Here is a 21,312-nt window from a genome sequence, read left to right as displayed (position 1 = left end):
GGAGAGACAGGGCTCACGGGATGAACTCCAGCAAGGTCCCCGAGTCCACTCCACCCACCCATCACAGGTGACAGGGAGGAACCTTCCCACAAGACCGTGCATGTCTCAACGGCACCCATCCCGGTGCCCTCCAACTATCCCATTGATGTGCTTGCATTCAACTAGGAACAGCCGTTTTTGCCTCGTGGGAAGGAAAACTTCGGTTTTATTATAATTTAATTCTGGAATTTCTCACCTCTTCCACAAATCAATTTGAAAACAGCTGTTGGACAGAAACGAGCTAAGACACAAAGTTATAAGGAGAGTGCCATCCTTCTCATGGGCTGTATGAAGGCTCTGACGCCAGGATGCCAGCAGCAAATAAACAAGGAGCGTAGCAGGAGGGGCCCTCGGTGATGGTGCCACCCCTGTCACCAGCAAATGACCAACGGGGATGATCTGGGCTCTACGGCCAGCTGTGGCTCCATTCCCTGTGGGCTGAGACCACCTCAAGCACACGCCCATGGGCCCTGGGCTGTCTGTGCCGCCCACACTGGGTCACTATGGCCCGATCCTGGTCACCACGTGCATCACGGCTCTAGGTGGGCTCAGACCTTGGGGCTGTCTCCTCCAGACGTGTCTGCCTGCTGCTCCGAAGCGGCCTTTGCTGCAAACTCTGCTGCCAGCTGCAGGTCTGAGGTCACGTTCTGCACAAAGCGGTAACTGGAGGAGCCGGCACCACGTGGACTGGCTGGGCAGGAGTTGGGGACGCTGAGGAGAGAGAAGGACACTGTAAGCTCATGGCTCTGAAAAGGGGGCCCCTGTGGGACACAGGGCTTCCGGACCTACCCAGAGGGTGGGGCTGTGGGGAAGAAGCTCGCACTTGCCAATCGTAAGTGCCATCACGCTGCCCGGCCAAGGCCACACAGCGTCAGGGACAAGACACTGGAAATAGCAGCCAAGTTTCCTTCCAGTGGTGACTTCTGCTCGGGGACTGAGGGCGCTGCAGGCCCTCCTCCTGCCACTGTGCAGGGCCCAGGGCAGCACCTGGTCAGGCAGCTCTGTGGGGGCCCCTCCTCAGCTCCCCCTACGCACACCCCTACAGGACGTGCACCCTACAGGACGTGCACCCAGAGTAGGTAGCCTCCGTGGGCTGCTGGCTCCTGCACAGGTGTCCACAAGGTGGCGCTGTGGGAAAAGGCTCGGGCCCAGGACAACCCCCCGTGCAGTCACAGAGGCAGACACTGGAAAGGGGCTGTGGAGGTACCATCGCCCCGCAGGATGAAGGAGTGGCAGGTGGCTCTCCTGGAGACACCGCCCTCGGGAAGAGACAACCCCTGCGGTTTTGCCCTGAGCCGCTGAGACACCCCTGCCCTCATCCCCTCTCCCTCCCAGGCTGGAGCAACCCAGGTGGCCGGGAGTGACCGACACCCCCGGCTGCAGGTGAGGCTCTGGGTTGAGGCCGGGACCGTGGGCAGGAGGCTGCGTCCGTCCAGCTGAGGGGTGCGCCCTGGCCTGCTTCCCTAACTCACTCAGGCAGGCTTCGGTTAGCAAACCACGGCGATGTTTTGCTTCTGAAAATGATTTCTATTACAGGTATTCAGAGAAAGCCAATGAGAACACAAAGAGTGGGTGCAAAACCTCCCAAGAGAAAGCGCTCCCACTGTCCTGAGCTCATGGGCACCCACCTGGCCCCGTCCTGGGCTGGACCCTGCCCACCTGTGATGCTGACATCCCCCCTCAGCCACCTTAGAGCCCCTGTGGCGGGCAGGACGCTCCCTGGCTGCATTGCCCTGCAGGCCACCCAGAACCATCCAGAAGGTCCATTCTCCTCCTCCCGCCTTGCTGCCGCTTCGTCTGCCTGGAACATCCTTCCCCAACTGTCCAGGCACAAGACTCAGATCTCCAAAACTTAGGCCAAGTAGGAGCCCCCTTCGGTGCAGGCGGGGCTCAAGAAACATTTTTTGGATGGAGCAGGAGGATGAATGAAAAAAATCCTGCGGCTGAGAAAAACCTGGCAGCTGACATTAATGAGCAGTTCAGGCCTGGGGCATTGTCAGCAATGACTCAGTGTCACCCACATGGAACGTTAAGGACTCTGATCTGGAATTCCTGTTCTCTCTTCCAACAGACTTCCCAAATACAGCAGAGATAGGTAAGTTCCGCACATGTCGAAACTTAAATGAACATCCATAAATGGCTCGATAGAGGTAGCAACGGTCAAAAGGAAACTTTCTGAATTTAGTTCTGAACCCAAAATACAAAACCCAAGCTTACAAGAAGGTGCGAAGGGGACAGAAAGGTTTTGACTGAGAACAGCACACAGCCCCAAAAATCAGCTTTGTCAAGGGCCTCTGGGAACCAAATACCTCCCTGCCGAGGCAGGATGGCCCCATGGCTGGAGGGGCTGCAGACCACGCCTGTGCACCTGGTCCCAGACCCAAAGCCACTGGATATCCCCCTGGGACTCAGCAGGAAGAACTGAGATGTCAGGCCTTACTGGGACCACTGAGCCGAGGTGTCACTCACATACACTCTGATCTCCGGCCACAGGCTGAGGAATGGCCAATCAGCTCGGAAAATCTTGTCCGAGGCCCATGAGGTGGCAGGCGGGCTTCTGGATCCTCCTGAGGACCAACGAGGGGCACCCCCCACCCCCTACTCCACAGATGGCCCAGCACGTGTGGCAGGGACCTGCTCCTGTTCCCAGCAGTTGTTTTGCAAAAGATCCTAGAAAATTCATGTCTGCCAGGCGCAGTGGCTCATGCCTGAAAGCCCAGCAATATGGGAGGCCGAGGCAGGAGGATCGCTTGAGCCCAGATGGTCGAAACTAGCCTGGGCAACTTAGTGACACTCCCATCTCTACAAAAAATTTAAAATTAGCCAGGTGTGGTGGTGTGCACCTGTAGTCTCAGCTACTCAGGAGGCTGAGGCAGGAGGATTGCTTGAGCCCAGGAGTTTGAGGCTACGGTGAGCTATAATTATGCCACTGCACTCCAGCAGAACAAGACCCTGTCTCTAAAAGTAAATAAATAAATGAAGTTTTAAAATTTAAAAAATTAGCTGGGCATGGTAGCGCACACCTGCAGTTCCAGCTATTCAGGAGGCTGACGCAGGAAGATGGCTTGAGCCTAGGAGGTCGAGGCTGCAGTGAGCTATGATTACACCACTGCACTCTAGCCTGGGCAACAGAGTGAGACCTTATCTCAAAAAACAAACAAAAAACCTCATGGAGTAAAACCCACAGGAAAGGCTGTCATTCCCCAGATAATAATTTCAAGTGGAAATAATGAAGGTTGTCAAAACCTGGCTCAAACACAGGGAAGAGAGGAGGGTGGTCTCTCCACCACGTTCCCCAGCACTGGACCTGGCCTGGGCTGCCGGATCCTGGTGTCATTCGAGCTGGGACAGGTACGTCGCCGCAGTTTTGGAGGTTCTCCAGCCACCTGGGCTGAGGGACCACGTGTGTTTGTTCACATGGCTCCTCCAGCCCTCGGAGCAGCCCACCTTTCAATAAGCCCCACTCAGCTGTCCTCTGCAGGTGGGCCTCAGCCATGCAACTGTGCCTGGTACCAGGCTCCTGATACCAGGGCCCCCGATACCAGGCCTGCAGCTGAGGGAGGCAGGAAGCAGAGGCTGCTCGAGCCTCACAGCTGCTAAGGGCTGGTAAAGTGCTCTGGGGAAAGACAGGTCCGAGGGTGCCTGGCCGAGGTGGGATGGGATACCCAGCTCCAAAGCCAGGGGCCTTGGAGCCGTCTGGGAAACTAATCAAGACATCTTGTGTCTGATGCCAAGAGTCCACGGAAACACTCCCTTAGCAATCTAAAGAAAATGCTGAGCCAGGTGTGGTGGCTCACGCCTGTAATCCCAGTACTTTGGGAGGCCGAGGAGGGTGGATCATGAGGTCAGGAGATCGAGATCATCCTGGCTAACACGGTGAAACCCCGTCTCTACTAAAAAATACAAAAAATTAGCCAGGCATGGTGGCAGGCGCCTGTAGTCCCAGTTGCTCAGGAGGCAGGAGAATGGCGTGAACCTGGGAGTCGGAGTTTGCATTGAGCTGAGATCGTGCCACTGCACTCCAGTCTGGGCAACAGAGCGAGACTCCGTCTCCCCCCGCAAAAAAAAAAAAAAAAAAATGCTGAATGCCAGGCACAGTGGCTCACGCCTGTAATCCCAGCACTTTGGGGGGCCAAGCCAGGCATATCACCTGAGGTGCGGCGTTCGAGACCAACCTAATCAACATGGAGAAATCCTGTCTCTACTAAAAATGCAAAATCAGCCAGGCGTGGTGGTGCACGCCTGTAATCCCAGCTACTTGGGAGGCTGAGGTAGGAGAATCACTTGAACCTGGGAGGCAGAGGTTGCGGTGGGCCAAGATTGCATCATTGCACTCTAGCCTGGGCAACAAGGGCGAAACCCCGTCTCAAAAAAAAAAAAGAATGCTGAAAATGACGGCATACACATGCACACGTTTCCTCCTGTGGGAATGAGAGAGAGCAGAAAGTTGAGGGGACCCCACTGCTCCCTGACAGGGACCCCCAGCTCAATTCCAGGAAACAGGGAATCACTGCTTCTGGGGTAAGTACCCCAGGCCTCAGTCAGGACCCCCAGTCCCTAGCTGCCTGGGTGTGGGACGCAGAGGTTGGACAGCAACAGCCCACAGATGTCGTGGGAATCAAATGCCTGTGACCCCCAATTGGAGGCTGAGAGTGGGAAGAAGCACAGTAAGCAGCTCACCCCAGGCCCCGATTTTGCTGCCTCTATAGGGAGGACAATTTCCAAGTCACATTTCTGCCTCAGGTGAGAGAGCCGGAGGATCCTGCATGGGGGGCTCCCGGAGCTGGGCTCGTGGGGACAACCCTGTGTTGGCCCACCACGTGCAGCCTCCACCATGCCCAGGGACCGGGCCTAGAAGGCACCTCTGGGACCACCCAGGACACGCCAGTGCAGGGCGACTGAAGAGGAATGGACGGGCCATGGGACACACGGGTCGCTGGGTCGCGTTATCATGAGAAGTCACGCTGAGAAAGGCAAATCCAACGACAGACCTAAAGCCACCTCTGGAGCAGCCAGCTGGGCTCTGTCCCCAGAGCCTAAGACAAGCCTTCCCTGGGGCACAGGGCTGTGGTCCTTCCAGTGCACCCTCAATGCCCTTGGCTCTATGCTGAGGTGGAGGCCACCCTGAGAGGCCTGGGGTCGGGATGGATATCGCTTCTGGCAGGCCCAGAGAGGGCAGTGCTCTGTCAGAAGGGACCTGATCCCTCCTGAAGCCCTAGAGACACAGATGGGACCCGCCTGGAAGAGCTGGAGGAAGGGGCTGGGACGGAGCCTTGTGGGCAGTGGAGGGGTGAGAAGGCCGCAGGGGTCTGCGATGTCCTTTGTGTCCCAAGGCAGCGCCTGAAGCCTCCTGGGGGAACCTCCCTGCAGAGGAGAATGCTCGGGGCCCCTGCTCCAACACCAGCCACTCTAAGAGGATTTTTAGGACCTCGCTGTTTTTTTTTTTTTTTTTTTTTTTTTTTTTTTTTTTTTTTGAGACGGAGTCTCGCTTTGTTGCCCAGGCTGGAATGCAGTGGCCGGATCTTGGCTCACTGCAAGCTCCGCCTCCCGGGTTTACGCCACTCTCCTGCCTCAGCCTCAGTCCCGAGTAGCTGGGACTACAGGCGCCCGCCACCTCGCCTGGCTAGGTTTTTTGCATTTTTTTAGTAGAGACGGGGTTTCACTGTGTTAGCCAGGATGGTCTCGATCTCCTGACCTCGTGATCCGCTCGTCTCGGCCTCCCAAAGTGCTGGGATTACAGGCTTGAGCCACCGCGCCCGGCCTAGGACCTCGCTGTTAAACAGAACAGCCGGCCAAGGCACATCTGTGGATTGATGAAGCTTCTAACAGGTGGGACATGGTGCAAAACAGAAGAGAAGAGGGACCCGGGAAAACCTATGGGAGCCTGGGAGGAGATGAGACGTGGTTCCCGTCCCTAGAGAGGTAACGATGCCGTCTCTGTAAGACAGTGAGAGCAGCAGCAAAGCACACCTGCAGAGCAAGAACACACTCTCAAAAACTAAGAATTCAAAAGAGGATAAATACACATCCAAGAAAGGGTGGAAGGAGAGACTGGAGAAAATCTCCCGGAAAGTAGAGAGAGAAAGGAAAGGAGAGGCATGAGAGACTCAGCTCAGAGGCCTGCAGGCACAGACAGTCCCAGAAGTGTGGACAGGAACCAGGGGTCCAGGTGAGGTGGCTCACACCTGTAGTCCCAGCACTTTGGGAGGCTGAGGTGGGCAGATCACTTGAGCACAGGAGTTCAAGACCAGGCTGGGCAACGCAGCGAGACCCCATCTCTACAAAAAATACAAAAATTAGCCAGGCGTGGTGGTGCACACCTGTAGTCCCTGCTACTCGGGATGCTGAGGCAGGAGGCTCGCTTGAGCCTAGAAGTACCAGCCTGGGCAACAAAGTGAGACCTTGTCTCTTAAATAAGTAAATAAATGCAAAGTCTCTCTCCTGTGCCCTTTCCCAGGAAGTGACTGGAGGATGTACTCTAGTAAAACAAAGGAACAAATCAGGAAAGAGGAAGACGTGGGAATCAGGAAACAGCCCTCTCTCCACCACCACCTCCTGAGGGGATTCCCAGGATGATGGAGAAGATGATCCTGTGGTCAGAGGGGCCTCAGAGGAAGGCCCTCACAGTAAAGGGAGAAAAGGCCATTATTAACTCCAAGGGCAGGGGGAGTGTGACGGAAATAAGCCAAAAGTACAAGGAAGGAAATGGCTAAGTGTTACAATCACTACACAGTTCTAATACAGAAAATGCTAATGCTAGGTAAACCACACATGGTGATGTAACTTTACTGGGATGGGGAGGGAGGAAGCTAAATCCTTAATTTCCATACAGGAAGCTCATGTGTCATATCTACACCGGAAAAACCAAGAGACAGTCACGTACAAATACGACTCAGAGACACAGAAGACAGAAGGGCTCAGCTCTGGGGAGTGGCTTGTGGGGGGATTTTCACTTTCTGAAATGTTTGCATTTTGTAAGATGCATATAGTCAGATAGATAGATAGTCTCTTCGTAATCTGAAAAAAATAAATAAATAGGGAAAGAAAATTTTCAGAGGCGAATTCTTAGAACGATCTTAAAGAATGTGTTCCTTTAAGATAAATCTGACATTGCAAACTGCTGGGAAGCTATTTTTAAAAAGTAACTAGTGGATCACTCCCGTAGTCACGGCTGAGGTGGGAGGATCGCTTGAGTTCAGGAGGTCGAGGCTGCAGTGAGCCGTGACTGCAGCACTGTACTCCAGCCTGGGTGGCAGAACAAGACCCTGCTTCAAAACAAAACAAAACAAAAACAAAAACAACAACAAAACGGGTCCACGCGTAATCTTGGCACTTTGGGAGGTCAAGGTGGGAAGACTGCTTGAGGCCAAGAGTTCAGGATCAGCCTGGCCAACAAAGCAAGACAGCATCTCAACAAAAATAAAAAATGAGCTGGGTTGTGTGTGGTGGTGGGTGCCCGTAGTCCCATCTACTCAGGAGGCTGAAGTGGGAGGATGGCTTGAGCCCGGGAGGTCAAGGTTGCAATGAGCTGTGACTGTGCCACTGCACTCCAGCCTGGGCAACAGAGTGAGAGACCCTGTCTCCAAAAACAAACAAACAGAAACAAAATCAACCCCCCAAACCCAAATTGGAACCACCATTAAAAATAATAATTTTAAAAATAAAATTAACTTGTTTCTGAAGTGCATTTTGCCCCGGTGAGAACAGCCAGCATGCTGGCCTGAACAGGAGCTTGCTCTCATGTGAGGCACAGACCTCACAGAGCTGAGTGGGTGCTTGAGCAGAGAGGCACCCCGCAGCTAGGCAGGTTTCGGGGTCAGCTCCATGTCTGCAGGCACCTCCTGCTTCCCCTGAGGCTCGTGGAACCCGGGAAGGGCAGTCCTCATGCGTCACGTGCCTGCATGCGTCACATGCCTGCACAGACGCTGTGCAACAGGCCTACTCCACACAAGCCGCTGGTCGCCAGAGGTCGACCTGAGAAGTCAGGCGGGCGCTAGGGCCCTCCCTGAGATTACAGGAAAGGCAGGGGTGGGGATATCCTTTCAACAGATTGGGGCAAACACAAGGACTCCCCTACCAAGCTTCATTCTGAACTCTCAACACTTTAGCACCAAAGTCGCCCCTCGAAGGGACCTAGGCTTAGGAAGACAGAAAGTCCCAACCTTCCCCTGTGGAGGAAGCAACAGTTACTGCCCCAGAGTTCTCAGCTGGGAAAAGACATAAGAGGGTGTGGTGGGGTGAGGAGGGGCAGCAGGACCTACAGGGACAGGGACAGGGAGACAAGGGAAGAGGGACCCTCATTAGGTTTGCAAATGCTGGCGCAGCCAGCCCAGATCAGCCACGCAGGATTCCCGCTAGGGGTGACTCACACCTTCACACCACAATCCTCCTGCAGACCTGCTGAAAACACAGGGAAGGCTGCAGCCACAAACTGGTGTTTTTTAATTATTAGTTTTTTGAGACAGGGTCTTGCTCTGTTGCCCAGGTTGGAGTGCAGCGGTGACATCATAGTTTGCTGCAGCCTCCAACTGCTGGGCTCAAGTGATCCTCCTGCCTCAGCCTCCCGAGTAGACGGGTTTATAGGCGTGAGCCACTGCACCTGGCTAATTAAAAAAAATTTTTTTTTTTAGAGATGGGGTCTCACTATGTTACCCACACTTGTCTGGAACTCTTGGCCTCAAGCAATCCTCCTGCCTCAGCCTCCCAAAGTGCTGGGATTCCAGGCATGAGCCACCACGCCCAGCCAACCAGAAACTTTGAAACAGATGAATCACCCTGCAGGAAGGAACCAAAGTTTGTCAGAAAAAGGAGAGTATTTCTAACGTAGATCCAATAACCTCCAAACGCAAAAGACCTCTAACTTTACAAAACAACATAAACCAAGTTAGGACTGAATGTTATCTAGTAGTAAGGCAGAACTGTGTTGAAAGATCATGATTAAAAGGGAAAGATTTCTGAAGTCAGTTGCTGCATTTTTACTGTATATTTACATACTGCTGACCTTCGCCGAATTGTACGACTTACTTTCATTTTTGATCTCCACGTTGGAGACATCAGGAAAAGCCTTAAGAGAAACAGCTCCTGAAGTATTGCCCTCATGAGCAGAAACAGTCACTCTCTGTGCAATGTCCTTTCACTGAATTTCAGCAGTTTTCTTAAAACTCTACCTCTAAGGAACACTTTTTAGACTGGTGTCTGTTTGGTAGAACCTAGAAAATGATTAACTACTTTAATTATTTCATTAAATACTTCAATTCCTTCCTAAAAACACTTTTTTTTTTTTTTTTTTTTGAGATGCAGTCTCGCTCTGCCACCCAGTCTGGAGTGCAGTGGTGCGATCTTGGTTCACTGCAACCTCTGCCTCCTAGGTGCAAGCATTCTCCTGCCTCAGCCTCCCAGGTAGCTTGGATTACACGCCTGGCTAATTTTTGTATTTTTAGTAGAGACAGGGTTTCACCATGTTGACCAGGCTGGTCTCGAACTCCTGAGCTCAGGTGATCTGCCTGCCTCGGCCTCCCAAAGTGCTGGGATTACAGGCCTGAGCCACCCCGCCTGGCCTGTAAAAACTCTTCTTTCCAAAAAAGGAAAGAAAGGTCAAACTGCTGCTAAAGATAGCAGAATTTATTTCAAAGGGAGTTCATTCATTTTCTGGGTGGAGTACTTCAGGGTAGAAAAAAATCAATCAGAAAAACACACACACGTACACACAAAACCACACACCCACACCCACCCATCCTGGGAAAGGGAGCGAGGGCCTTCGAGAGCAAAGCAGGAGGAACGGAAAGGAAGGAAGGAGGGTGGGGCGGGGGGCGGGGGCAGGGGCAGCTGATCAGGGAGGCCCCCCAGGAAAAAGCCGCTCCCAAGCCACTCCCGACTCCTGGGAATGAGGGGCTCTGGGCGAGCCCGGCCTACACCAAGGCGGCCACTCCACGGCCAATGAGGACTGGCGAGGCGAATGCACACCAAATTAGGAAGGCAGGCACCGCGGGGGCGGGGCGGCACCGGGAGGGGACAGCCTTGCAGGCAGCCGGCTCTCCGGGCCCCGCTCCCACCTCCGGATCTGTTAGGGAGCCAGCCAGAGAGGAGAGTGGGGAGGGGGCAGGGAAGGGCAAGGAGTGTTTGTAAACACGCCGGCTCCACCCTACAGCAGAAACTCAAACTGAAAAGTATCTTGGCAGGCAAAACCTCAAGGGCCTCTGAGGTTTCTAAACACTCAATTGAATTCCACGGTGCTAAGATAAACGGATGTAAACAGAGAGGCTTTTAATGTAACAATGGAAGGCCAAAAAGCCAGACAGCCAGTCCCTAACTTACTACTTTCTCCGCACAGAATTCCCCCTAACGAGAATCCGGTCTTTGCACAGGGCGGTTTCAAAGAACAGGACTGGGCAGAAGGAGGGGAACGGGGTGGCCCCCCACCTTCCCGGCTCCCGCAGCAAGATCAGGGCCGGTGTAGGCCCAGGGAGCTGCTCGCATCCCCCATGGGGACAGGAGGCCGCCACCCAGCTTCTCAGAACAGCTCCAGCCGCAAGAGCTTCAGGTGCTCAGTACGAAATTTCTTTACTCCCAGTTATAAAAAGGAACGAAATCTTGGCCTGGGCAGCAAGGCGAGGGAGCTGGAGGCCCTTGTCCCAAGTGAACTAACTCAGAAACAATACCGCACAGCGCCTGTTCTTGCTTATAAGCAGAGGCTGAACGCTGGGTACTCAGGAACAGGAAGATGGAAACAAGAAACTGGGACTCCAAAGCGGGAAGGCGGGAGAGGGGTGAAAGATGACCTACGGGGTACTTTGGGTAATGGGCACCGTAAGCCCAATCCCCACCAGTATGTAATATACCCATGTCACAAACATGCAATATGCACCCCCTGAAGCTAAGATAAAATAAAAATAAACAGTATTTTCTCTGCCCTAATTTAAAAAACAGGTATCGCTTATTAACTCCTTTGCAAATCACTACCTCTCTTGTCATACAAATGCGACTTTAATGTGCAAATTTGGATTAACACTGGGAAGTAGTTTTATTTTTTTAAGCCCCCTCCCGGAGCAAACCAAAACATTTTTCTTTCTTTCAATATGCTGAAACTCTGTCTCTACTAAAAATACAAAAAAATTTAGCTGGGCGTGGTGGCGTGCGCCTGTAATCCCACCTACTCTCGAGGCTGAGGCAGGGGAATTGCTTGAACGAGGGAGGTGGAGGTTGCAGTGAGCCGAGATCACACCACTGCACTTCAGCCTAGGTGACAGAGCAAGACTCTGTCTCAAAAAATAAATAAATAAATAAAATAAAGCTTCTGTTTAGCTGGATTACAACCTGCTGATTAATAACCCACTGCCAGGCTAAGGCAGGGGCGCTGGCCTAGCCCTTCCTCAGGAGCCCTGGATCGCTGCCTGGCCTGCTTCTCTCTGGACCTGAGGCCTTTTGCTGCCCACCCCAAAAGCAGCAGGAGCAGCCTCTTCTGGTGTGAGCTCCCAGCAGCACATGAGCTGGTCTTGGCCACCATTTCTACAGTGCCTTTAAGGTGGTACTAGGTAAAGACTTAAGGACATATGCGGTGCTCAACTGCTTCCTTCAGATACAATTCCTGTAACATTCAATTCACCATTTATTCATTTACTTAGAGATGGAGTCTAGCTCTGTTGCCCAGGCTGGAGGGCAGTCGTGCAATCTCAGCTCACTGCAACCTCTGCCTCCTGGGTTCAAGCCATTCTCCTGCCTCTGCCTCCCAAGTAGCTGGGATTACAGGCATGTGGCACCATGCCCAGCTGATTTTTGTATTTTTAGTAGAGACAGGGTTTCACCATGTTGCTTAGGCTGGTCTCAAACTCCTGGCCTCAAGTGATCTGCCTGCCTTGGCCTCCCACAGTGCTGGGATTACAGGTGTGAGTCACCACACCCAGTCAAGTCACCCTTTAAAGTGACTTTTAGGATATTCACAAAATTGAATAACCATCATCACTGTCTACTTCCAGAACATTCTCTCATAAAGCTATATGAACTAAATAAAATACTGCATGTGCACTGCTCGGCACAGGGCCAGGTGGGCACACACCAGGCTTTCAGTCACTTAGGATTCACCATCATCATCATTCCAGAGGGTCATGACGTCACAGCACTGGCTCTGCAGGCGGGAACCAGGCCCAGGAAGGTGGGGGCTGAAGTGACCGCAAAGAGTCACACACGCGACCACGCCCGGCCTGAGCCCAGGGCCTCACCTTTCCGCAGCAGCACTGTCCCTGAACTTCTCTCTCCACAAGAGACTTGCCCACCCACTGGCTCTGGAAAAAAGGAGGCCAACTCCAGGCAACTCAAATGGAGATGATTCCCACTGGTAACTTGTCGGCAAAGCAGGATAGAGAAGCCGTGCCCCTGATGGCTGTGTTCCAAGAGAAGCCAGTGTCTAATTCTAACTGTTGACCCTGAAAAGGTGCAGGCCACGTACGGGCTGGGTGTGTTGGCTCACACCTGTAACCCCAGCACTTTGGGAGGTGGAGGAGGGAGGATCTCTTGAGCCCAGGGGTTCCAGACCAGCCTGGGCAACATAGCAAGACCCTGTCTGTACAGAAGATAAGAAAATTAGCTGGGTGTGGTGGTGCATGCCTGTGCTCCCAGCGACTTGGGAGGCTGAGGTGGGGGGATCGCTTGAGCTCAGGAGCTGGAGGCTGCAGCAAGCTATGATTGCGCCGTTGCACTCCAGCCTGGGCGACAGAGTGAGACGCTGTCTCTGAAAAACAAACAAAAGCCCTCTCTTCTCCTACAGCTGCAAGGGGAAAAAAAGAAAAAAGAAAGCAAAGGTGCAGCTGGGGCTCAGCAGAGTGCACAGGTCAGCAGGGCGGGACTGACATGGCTGGCCCAGGATTGCCACGGCACTCGCTCCAACAGACCAGCGTGCCCAGAATGTGCCTCACAGATGTCCCCGAGGGCCCCTGAGCCCCTTTCAGGGTATAGGTGAGGTCAACACCATGTTCACAACAGCCCTAAGATGCGATCTGCTTTTTCCACTGGGCTGACCTTTGCTGGCGACGCACGAGCGACGCGGAAACTGCTGGTGCTGTGGAGGAGTCACAGCTCCGGCACCAAACCGTGCGCGGCCACACGTCTTCAGGGCCACAGACGTGCAGTTGGAAGAGAGAAAAGCCAGCCACGTTTAGGAAATGTCCGCCATGAAGAGGTAAATAATTAAAGAATGTATGAACCCTCCAGCCTCAAGCACACGTCTGTTTTTGCATCCTTGTATGACAGGACCAGGGCCAGGGCTGTGTGCCACGCATCTAGGCTGCCGCCTGACGTTCGTGTGTGACTCAGTCCAGGGCTCACTGGCACTCCCTACACAGAGCTCTGTTTACACTTTTCACCCTGCAACCCCTACTCAGGAGTTTATCATTGTATAACACACCAGAGATGAGGAAGTTTGAGGACTTTCTTCAAAATCTAGATTAATTTCTAAAAGGTCACAGAGAATTTTCACAAATGAAGCTTCCAGAAACAAAGTTCACCAAATCCTGGTGGACAAATATTACTTTAAAACATTTTCAGCCAGGCACGGTGGCTCACACCTGTAATCCCAGCACTTTGGGAGGCCAAGGCGGGCAGATCATTTGAGGTCGGGAGTTCAAGACTAGCATGGCCGACATCGTGAAACCCCGTCTCTACTAAAACTACAAAAAAATTAGCCAGGTGTGGTAGCAGGCGCCTGTCATCCCAGCTACTTGGGAGGCTGAGGCAGGAGAATGGCTTGAACCTGGGAGGTGGAGGTTGCAGTGAGCCGAGATCGTGCCACTGCACTCCACAGCCTGGGTGACAGAGCGAAAACTCTGTCTCAAAACAAACAAAAAAACCATTTCCAATGTACTTTAAAAAAACAAAACAAACAAAAGACAACCAAAAAAACCTGTGCTTGCTTTAACAAGCCCTAATATATAAAACTTCCAGTGGGAAAAGTGATGACCAGGCATTGATTCTTCCCTTTGTAAGAGAATTCAGAGATTTCAGCCAGGTCCCGGATGCACATACAACACTTTCTGTGTTTCCATACACGTGCAATTTTCCAGAGAGATTTGGAACCCAGTGCTGCATGCGACGGGCACGCTCGCACCATCTCCCTCTCTCCCAGGGGCCCAAGGGCAGGCTGGGGGCTGCTTACCTGATGGTGCCAGTCGGGGAGGGGACGGGGCTGACCATGCTCCGGAGGTCCGGCTCCGGGATGTGGATCTTCAGAGGGGAGATCTGTGGGTACAGCGGCCGGAGCGGGGAGGCCGGGGCCTCTTCTTTGTGGTAGAGCGACGTGAACTGGATCTTGATGGCCGTGCTGGGAAACCGGAAGGTACACCTGCAACGGGAGGAGGGGGAGGAGGAGCGGGTGTGAGGTGCAGGAGGAGACTCGAGAAGACGCCAACATCCAGGAAAGGTGCATGTCCGTGTGTCAACGTAACCGGACCCTAACTCTCAAACCTGGGACCGAGAGAGCACTTTCGATGCTTTTACGAAGACACTTAGGAACTGAGACTTAGACTTATTTGGACGTCAGTTGTCTTTCTATTTTTTATTTTATTTTATTTTTTGAGAGGGAGTCTTGCTCTGTCACCCAGGCTGGAGTGCAGTGGCGTGATCACAGCTCACCGCAACCTCGGTCTCCCAGGTTTAAGCAATTCTCCTGTCTCAGCCTCCTGAGTAGCTGGGATTACAAGCACCCGCCACCACGCCTGGCTAAGTTTTTGCATTTTTAGTAGAGACGGGGTTTCACCATGTTGGTCGGGCTGGTCTTGAACTCCTGACCTCGGGTGATCCGCCTGCCTCGGCCTCCCAAACTGCTGGGATTACAGGCGAGAGCCACTGTGCCCGGCCGTCAGTTGTCTTTCACTGTGCGTGAGACAGAAGAGATATAAATATCCCCAGACAAGTGCCGCTCATGCCATCTCCCACTCAGGCTCCAGACAGACACGGCTACTTCCTGTCTGCCAGGGCAACTGCCGTGGCACCCAGGTGAGATCTGCCACCTCTCAAAGGAGATACTGGAAGACTGAAACAGCATGGCAGCCACCTATGCAGACATTTTCAAGATGATTCTCTGCCACTGCCTAGAAGATCTGACAGCAGGAGCAATTCCACCCCTGCTCGGGCAGGCGGGAGTCGCAGAGGGCGTGCATTATCCACCCAGAGCTTAACGGACCGGCTTCACCATCAGTTCTGGGCTTAAAACCATGAGCCTCGGTTTTTCTACTGGAGACAACCAAATGCAAACAAAGCCTGCCGCAAGCGTCAGAGTCAACACCAGGGTGCCGTGAACAGTATCCAAGGTTCACCTGGCTTGAAGAAACTGCCACCGTTTACAAAGCTGAGCATTACTGATCCAGCTGCCCTTGCAATTTCTAAACTGATGAGGCAGCAACTATCAAGTTGCTAACTGCAGGACTCAGTTAAAAACAAAACAAAACAAAAACAAAAACAAAAGCAATGTAAAGCAGCAGCCTGCCCACACGGAGATAAGCAACGCTGGCCGCCGGCGCAGCTGTTTGGAAAAGGCTCTCCTTTAAAAATGTGGAAGGGGGCTTAGAAAGAATGTAGAGAAGCCACCGGTGATAATGCGCTTTTCAGAGTTCCAGAAGGCATTCAGAACAGGCGAAGTGACTCAACACTTGAGAGACGCTAGGGTCTCTTGTAGTGGAACCTGCATGAAGTCTCCCAGCACCAGACTGCTGGGTCTATGCCTGACTGTGTTTTTACATCTGCGGCAGTGTTTAAACAGTAAATCTACCTAAAACCTTGCCTGGACGTGCGCAAACACCCCTCTTTCATTTGAAAGCCCCTTTGCTCTTCGTCAAAGCGTTTTTGAAAGATAGGACGGAGGAGCGGGTCAGAGGGTGACGAAGGGTGCCTGGCTGTCGGCAGGGGGTCCTCTTGCGTCAGTCTTCTTCCCAGGGACCCGCTTCAAAGGAAGTGACTCAGCATTACAAATGTGCAGCTCCTCCCATAGCTCTGCTAGCCAGGCTGCCCACATCGAAGAGAGAAAATCAGGCACTTAAGCTGGCTCAACTGGGCCAGTCCTGATTCTCCCCGAGATACTGGGCAGAGAAGGCTGGGTCTCCCCAAGGAGGCCGGACCACATCGTTCAGCACCAGGCACCATTGGGCCTGTGGGCACCAGGTTTCTATTTCCAAACACAAAAGGGACTCTGAGACTGTTTCCAGGATGAGACGCTGTCTGGGAGGCACGGCCCACTGAATGATTCTTGGGGGATAAGGGTGGGTGGTCAGGCACCCCCAAGGTTCAGAAGGGCAGCCCGAGGCCATTTGAAAATACTCCACAATTTTGTCCTCTTAAGTCACATTGAAAGGAATGTCTGATGTCCTTTACACTTTCTTCAGTCCAGCCCAATGGAGATTTCCTGCATCAGTATTATGACTAGAAAGGTCCATCACCCATTTTCTTTCTTTTCTCTCTTTTTTTTGAAGACAGAGTCTTGCTCTGTCATCCAGGCTGGAATACAATGGCGCAATCTCAGCTCACTGCAACCTCCACCTCCTGGGTTCAAGCAATTCTCCTGTCTCAGCTTCCCGAGTAGCTGGGATTACAGGCCCGTGCCACCATGCCCAGCTAATTTTTGTATTTTTAGTAGAGACAGGGTTTCACTATGTTGGCCAGGCTGATATCGAACTCCTGACCTCAGATGACCCACCCACCTCGGCTTCCCAAAGTGCTGGGATTATAGGCATGAGCCACCGTGCCTGGCCGCATCACCCATTTTCTTTTTTTTGTTTTTCTTTTTGAGGTGGAGTTTGGTTCTTGTTGCCCAGGCTGGAGTGCAGTGGCACAATCTCAGCTCACCGCAACCTCTGCCTCCTGGATTCAATCGATTCTCCTGCCTCAGCCTCCCAAGTAGCTGGGACTACAGGCATGCGACACCACGCCCGGCTAATTTTGTATTTTTAGGAGAGACAGGGTTTCTCCATTGTTAGTTATGCTTGTCTGGAACTCCCGACCTCAGGTAATCCTCCCACCCTGGCCTCCTAAAATGCTGGGATTACAGGCGTGAGCCACCCTGCCCAGCCTTGTATCACTCATTTTCTAAGATGCTCTATGAAGCCCAAGGGCTCTTCAGTCCTGGGGGCTGTTAGCTTTTGTGGGTCCCAGAGCCGCTGTCTACCCAAGCTGGTGTCTGAGGATGGGCCGGGTGTCCCTGACCCAGGGAAGCAAGGAAAGAGATTTGAGGCCAGCATCTGGATGAGCGTCCAGGCAGGGGAGCTAAGGTGAGCTCCACCTGTGAACGACGGTGCTGAACGAACAGTGTCTGTGTGTGTATCTACACGTGCACGCACACACGCGTGCACGCACACACACACGCGTGCACGCACACACGCGTGCACGCACACACACACGCGTGCACACACACACACACGCATGCACGCACACAAGCATGCACGCACACACGGACATCCACATACACATGCACGCACACAAGCACATGCACGCACATATGTACATGCACACACACACGCACACATACAGATGCACACACAGACGTACCCCTGTTCCACCAGCGCTGGACACGATGGCAGTCATGATGCCAAATGTTTAAAGATAGTTTCTATGGCCCTTGCCATTTGTCTCTTTTCTCCAATTCCCTCAACTCCCTGAACCACTGCAAATCAATGAAACAAAGCATGTTCTCCTACTTGTCAGAAGGGCACAGTTGAGACCTCTGACCTTCTGTGTCATGAAAGTCCCTATGTTAATATGGAATCGGATCACGCTGGAGCCATCAAAGCCAAAGAGAAAGAAGACGTGGCTTCCGGCCCATGACTGAGGTCACAAGAAGAAGGGGATCCTGGAGATCGGGGTTTGGATATGAAGACATGAAGAGTGCTCACTTCGGCAGCACATGTACTAAAAATGGAAGACATGAAGAGGTGCTTTTTGGTAAGACATTTGCACATGCACATGCGCAAACACACCACACACGCACGCACACACACACACAAGCACAGAAGAGGAGCTGGGTCCCCCTTTGAACTGGGACCTGAAAGCCAGGTACAAGCCAGAGCCCATCTGACCTTGGGCTAAATCACTCCCCAACTCCAGGGGGGTGGAAAGGCCTTTCCAGGCTTCACTTCTCCCCTTCAAAGAGCAAACTGTGGCAGGAATGAGAGGTGTAAGGTGTGGGGATTCGCGAGAAAGGTGAATGCCACCAAAAGACAAAACTGGTCTAGAACCACTCGACCTAACCTCTCTGCGCTTCCGTGATCTTTGCTAATAAAACAGAATGGTTGGAATAGAAGACACCATCTCTAAGGTGCTTTCCAGTTCAAAAAACTGATTCTAGGCTAGGCGTGGTGGCTCATGCCTGTAATCCCAGCACTTTTGAGTGGCCCACATGGGCGAATCACCTGAGGTCAGGAGTTTGAGACCAGCCTGGCCAAAATGGCAAAACCCCCCCACTACTAAAAATACAAAAAATTAACCAGGCACGGTGGCACACACATGTAATCCCAGCTACTCGGGAGGCTAGGCAGGAGAAACGCTTGAACCCAGGAGACAGCCATGTCAGTGAGCCGAGAACGTACCCGTGCACTCCAGCCTGGGCAACAGAGCAAGACTCTGTCTTAAAAAAAAAAAAAAAAACTGATTCTGGATGATATGTATATATATTGAGTTTTCAGTAAAACAAAACAATGTCTTATAGGACAGGCAGGGATCTAATCCCATCTATAGATGACAGACAATTTCGTACTGTAATAGTAGTTTTCCAATTAAAGTTTAACAATAAATATTTTCATAGTCTCTGCTGGAACAGTGATTGTACTGAGGCAGGCGGCCTCGTTACTAGGAGGTGGAGAAAATGCTATGAAGCATGCTACTTTATTTTATTTTATTTATTTTTTGAAATGGAGTCTCGCTCTGTCGCTCAGGCTGGAGTGCAGTGGTGCGATCTCAGCTCACTGCAACCTCTACCTCCCGGGTTCAAGGGATTCTCCTGCCTCAGTCTCCTGAGTAGCTGGGATTACAGGCGTGCACCACCACGTCTGGCTAATTTTTGTATTTTTGTAGAGATGGGGTTTCACCATGTTGGCCGGGCTGGTCTTGAACTCCTGACCTTAAGAGATCCACCTGTTTCAGCCTCCCAAAGTGCTAGGACTACAGGTGTAAGCCGCCGCACCCAGTTTGATTTTTAAATGGATGTTTCCCCAGCGTGCTCACAGAGTTTGCCAGTTACATCTCTCCCTGTAATATCTTGATAGAGGTGCAGGGCTCTAGCTGGAGTTTCAAAGCGTACATTTTGCATCGTGACGGTGCTGCACGGTGGTTTAAACTCAGCCACACACACTGCCGGTCTTGACTGGTGGAGATTCTGCCAAGGTAAAGTGTGCCCACATGGTAGAAATCTCCGTCCACCAGCCCGGCAGGGAGGTTCTTGCACTAGCAAGTGCCCATCTTTGGAGGAAATCTCTCCAGAACATTCTTGCCTGACTTAGAAAGGAGCTTCGTGGTTGCCTAGGGCGGGAGTGACGGGTGGGACAGGCAGGAGGGTAGAAAATGACTAAGGGAGGCCAGGTGCGGTGGCTCAAGCCTGTAATCCCAGCACTTTGGGAGGCCAAGGCGGGTGGATCACGAGGTCAGGAGATCGAGACCATCCTGGCTAACACGGTGAAACCCCGTCTCTACTAAAAAATACAAAAAACTAGCTGGGGGCAGTGGCGGGCGCCTGTAGTCCCAGCTACTCGGGAGGCTGAGGCAGGAGAATGGGGTAAACCCGGGAGGCGGAGTTTGCAGTGAGCTGAGATCCGGCCACTGCACTCCAGCCTGGGCGACAGAGTGAGACTCCGTCTCAAAAAAAAAAAAATTAAAAAATGAATAAATAAAAGAGAAAATGACTAAGGGCTGCAGGGCTGCTTTCTGGAGTCATGACCATGTTCCGAGGTTGACTTGGGGGCTGTGCAACTCTGTGAATGTGCTGAAAATCACGGACTGGAACAATGGAAAGGGTTAGTTGTAGGGCGTGTGCAGTCCATCTCAGGCCAGCTGTTTGTGGGGAGAATTCTTGCCTGAAAGCTCCCACACTGAGGGTCTAACCCCAGCCTTGGGTTTTTCCCGGGTCCACCTGGAAGCTGATGGCTCCTGGAAAGTTGGGCCAAACTGGTGACTTGGTTGGAGATGACATTGCCTGGCTCAGCCTCAGACCACAGAGTCCTCTCTACACAGCTAGCTGGCACTAGCCACTGCTCCACCAGTGATGAGCCCGAGTGAGTTGGGGCATGTCACGTGCCTTCATTCCCATCCCCTCCTTAGGCCACGAATCCCACCACCTGCCTGACCAACCAGAAAGCTGTCAAGAAAATAAAAATAGCTCACTTAATTCTCGTATTTATAAACACAATTGCGGGCCGGGCGCGGTGGCTCAAGCCTGTAATCCCAGCACTTTGGGAGGCCGAGACGGGCGGATCACAAGGTCAGGAGATCGAGACCATCCTGGCGAACACAGTGAAACCCCGTCTCTACTAAAAATACAAAAAACTAGCCGGGCGAGGTGGCGGCGCCTGTAGTCCCAGCTGCTTGGGAGGCTGAGGCAGGAGAATGGTGTAAACCCAGGAGGCGGAGCTTGCAGTGAGCGGAGATCACGCCACTGCACTCCAGCCTGGGCGACAGAGCAAGACTCCGCCTCAAAAAAATAAATAAGTAAATAAATAAATAAATACAATTGCCATCATTTCAGACACAGAGAAATAATCAGAGAAGGAAAGAAGAAGCCGTGAAAGCTTCCGGAGGCAGTTTTTAAAATGAATGTGACAGATCGCTCCTGTCCACAGCTGTCCCCTCGCCCCGTCTCTCCCAGCAGAAGGACGGGTTTACTTTCTGGAGGCGGCAAACGACGAGGCCTGGACGAGGGCACACGACACAGAAGCAGCAGAGAGCGACACCCCATGCCGAAAACAGCCTTGAGACCTGAAATTCTGCAGGAGGACTGGAGGCTCTTGGCCCCCCAAGCTTCCAGAGCTGAGCCCAGCTGTCAGCAGATGATGGCCCAGGAGAAAAGCCTGAGACCCAGCCCTCCTGAGCCCTTCCATGAAGTCCCAGGGCGGGAACCCCATGCACCAATGCCCACGCACACCTGGGCAGCGGGGGGGTGGAGGGGGCGCCTCCCCTTCCACAAGAACAGACACTTGGGGAATATCCCCAACAAGGAAGACAGGGACTGAGGCAAATGAGTTTGAGGGGCACGGAGGAAGCAGACAATCTGGGGAGTGGTGGAAGCCACAGAGCATCTCATCCTCCGAAGGA

At 52.7% G+C, this 21,312-nt stretch overlaps 1 protein-coding gene across 1 annotated transcript in view; it reads right to left on the bottom strand.

The window, feature by feature from the left end:
* Positions 1 to 21,312, bottom strand: part of FOXK1 (forkhead box K1) — an 87,288-nt gene that overhangs the window by 14,200 nt on the left and 51,776 nt on the right. The window contains exons 2-3 of the mRNA XM_010370752.2: positions 14,183 to 14,368; positions 594 to 750 (exon numbers count right to left, since the gene is read on the bottom strand). Of these exons, the coding sequence (XP_010369054.2) occupies positions 594 to 750; positions 14,183 to 14,368 (343 nt within the window). The remainder of the gene's footprint in view (positions 1 to 593; positions 751 to 14,182; positions 14,369 to 21,312) is intronic.

Source organism: Rhinopithecus roxellana, chromosome 6 (genome assembly GCF_007565055.1).
Source record: "Rhinopithecus roxellana isolate Shanxi Qingling chromosome 6, ASM756505v1, whole genome shotgun sequence".
NCBI classification, from domain to species: Eukaryota; Metazoa; Chordata; class Mammalia; order Primates; family Cercopithecidae; genus Rhinopithecus; species Rhinopithecus roxellana.
Note: the sequence above shows the minus strand (reverse complement) of the source record. Positions and strands in the feature narration are given on the sequence as shown.